The following is a 2,500-nucleotide window of genomic DNA, read 5'->3' on the forward strand; positions in this document are numbered from 1 at the left end:
AGGAAGAGGAGGAGGAAAAGGATATGGAAATGGAGGAAGAGGAAAAGAAGGAGGAGGAGGAGGGGGAAATGAGACAATTCTTCCTTCTCTTCCTCCTCCTCCTCCTCCTCCTCGTCCTCTTCCTCTTCCTCCTCTAACAGGTGTCCCAAGAGAGAGAGAGAATGAATGAACAGTCGTATATGGACACACACACACACACACGCACACACACACACACACATACCAAAACAAGGATTGCGTGGGCGAGAGAGAGAGAGAGAGAGAGAGAGAGAGAGAGAGAGAGAGAGAGAGTTATTATCATTGTTATTATTGATGTTGTTATTATTATTATTACTAACATGTATCTCTCTCTCTCTCTCTCTCTCTCTCTCTCTCTCTCTTTCAGGTGGAGTTGAAAACCAAAGTTCGGGTAACCACATTATGTTTCTGCAACGGGACCATTCACCACCACCACACCACCACCAACTCCACCACACCACCACCACACCGTAGACGCATCCTTCTTCCACCACCCGCACCACCCCCAACACCCCCAACACCACCAGTATCACCACCACCGGGCCAAGGAAAGATGCCCACCCATGCCTCGAGGATTGTCAGAAAGTACAGGAAGTCTCGGTTGAAAAGAGTGAAGCGGCAGGAGTTCAAGAAGCTGAGAGATATGGTCCCGGCCTTACAGGAGAAGCCAGTTGTGACCAAGGTAAGAACATAAGAACATGAGAACATAAGGAGTCTGTAGGAAACCAATAGGTCTATGCAAGGCAGCTCCTGTGAACCTAACCCCACCTAACATCACTGCCCATGAATTCATTTATTTATTTATTTTTTACAACAAAGGAGACAGCTCAAGGGCACACAAAAAAAGGAAACAATAATGAAATAAGCCCGCTACTCGCTGCTCCTAAAAAGAATCAAGAGAGGTGGCCGAAAGAGAGGTCAATTTCGGGAGGAGAGGTGTTGTCACTCACTACATGACTGCCAGGCCTGTTCCACTCATCCACCACTGTTAGTATTGGCACTCACTACATGACTGCCAGGCCTGTTCCACTCATCCACCACTCTGTTAGTATTGGCACTCACCACATGACTGCCAGGCCTGTTCCACTCATCCACCACTCTGTTAGTATTGGCACTCACCACATGACTGCCAGGCCTGTTCCACTCATCCACCACTCTGTTAGTATTGGCACTCACCACATGACTGCCAGACCTGTTTCACTCATCCACCACTCTGTTAGTATTGGCACTCACCACATGACTGCCAGGCCTGTTCCAATCATCCACCACTCTGTTAGTATTGGCACTCTCACTACTGCCAGGCCTATTCCACTCATCCACCACTCTGTTAGTATTGGCACTCACCACATGACTGCCAGACCTGTTTCACTCATCCACCACTCTGTTAGTATTGGCACTCACCACATGACTGCCAGGCCTGTTCCACTCATCCACCACTCTGTTCGTATTGGCACTCACCACATGACTGCCAGACCTGTTTCACTCATCCACCACTCTGTTAGTATTGGCACTCACCACATGACTGCCAGGCCTGTTCCAATCATCCACCACTCTGTTAGTATTGGCACTCACTACATGACTGCCAGGCCTATTCCACTCATCCACCACTCTGTTAGTATTGGCACTCACCACATGACTGCCAGGCCTATTCCACTCATCCACCACTCTGTTAGTATTGGCACTCACCACATGACTGCCAGGCCTGTTCCACTCATCCACCACTCTGTTAGTATTGGCACTCACCACATGACTGCCAGGCCTGTTCCACTCATCCACCACTGTTAGTATTGGCACTCACTACATGACTGCCAGGCCTGTTCCAATCATCCACCACTCTGTTAGTATTGGCACTCACCACATGACTGCCAGGCCTGTTCCACTCATCCACCACTGTTAGTATTGGCACTCACTACATGACTGCCAGGCCTGTTCCACTCATCCACCACTCTGTTAGTATTGGCACTCACTACATGACTGCCAGGCCTGTTCCACTCATCCACCACTCTGTTAGTATTGGCACTCACCACATGACTGCCAGGCCTGTTCCACTCATCCACCACTCTGTTAGTATTGGCACTCACCACATGACTGCCAGGCCTGTTCCACTCATCTACCACTCTGTTAGTATTGGCACTCACCACATGACTGCCAGACCTGTTCCACTCATCCACCACTCTGTTAGTATTGGCACTCACCACATGACTGCCAGACCTGTTCCACTCATCCACCACTCTGTTAGTATTGGCACTCACCACATGACTGCCAGGCCTGTTCCACTCATCCACCACTCTGTTAGTATTGGCACTCACCACATGACTACCAGGCCTGTTCCACTCATCCACCACTCTGTTAGTATTGGGACTCACCACATGACTGCCAGACCTGTTCCACTCCACCAATCTATTAGTAAACCAATTCTTGCCTATGACCTTGTTGAATCTGAACTTATCCGATTTTAACCCATAGATATAGATAGACATCC

At 49.1% G+C, this 2,500-nt stretch overlaps 1 protein-coding gene across 1 annotated transcript in view; it reads left to right on the plus strand.

The window, feature by feature from the left end:
* LOC127004902 (uncharacterized) overlaps positions 1 to 2,500 on the plus strand; it is a 15,204-nt gene that overhangs the window by 1,122 nt on the left and 11,582 nt on the right. Inside the window, exon 2 of the mRNA XM_050873117.1 lies at positions 386 to 700. Coding sequence (XP_050729074.1) covers positions 386 to 700 — 315 coding nt within the window. The remainder of the gene's footprint in view (positions 1 to 385; positions 701 to 2,500) is intronic.

The sequence above is a fragment of the Eriocheir sinensis genome, chromosome 29 (assembly GCF_024679095.1).
Source record: "Eriocheir sinensis breed Jianghai 21 chromosome 29, ASM2467909v1, whole genome shotgun sequence".
Classification (NCBI taxonomy): Eukaryota; Metazoa; Arthropoda; class Malacostraca; order Decapoda; family Varunidae; genus Eriocheir; species Eriocheir sinensis.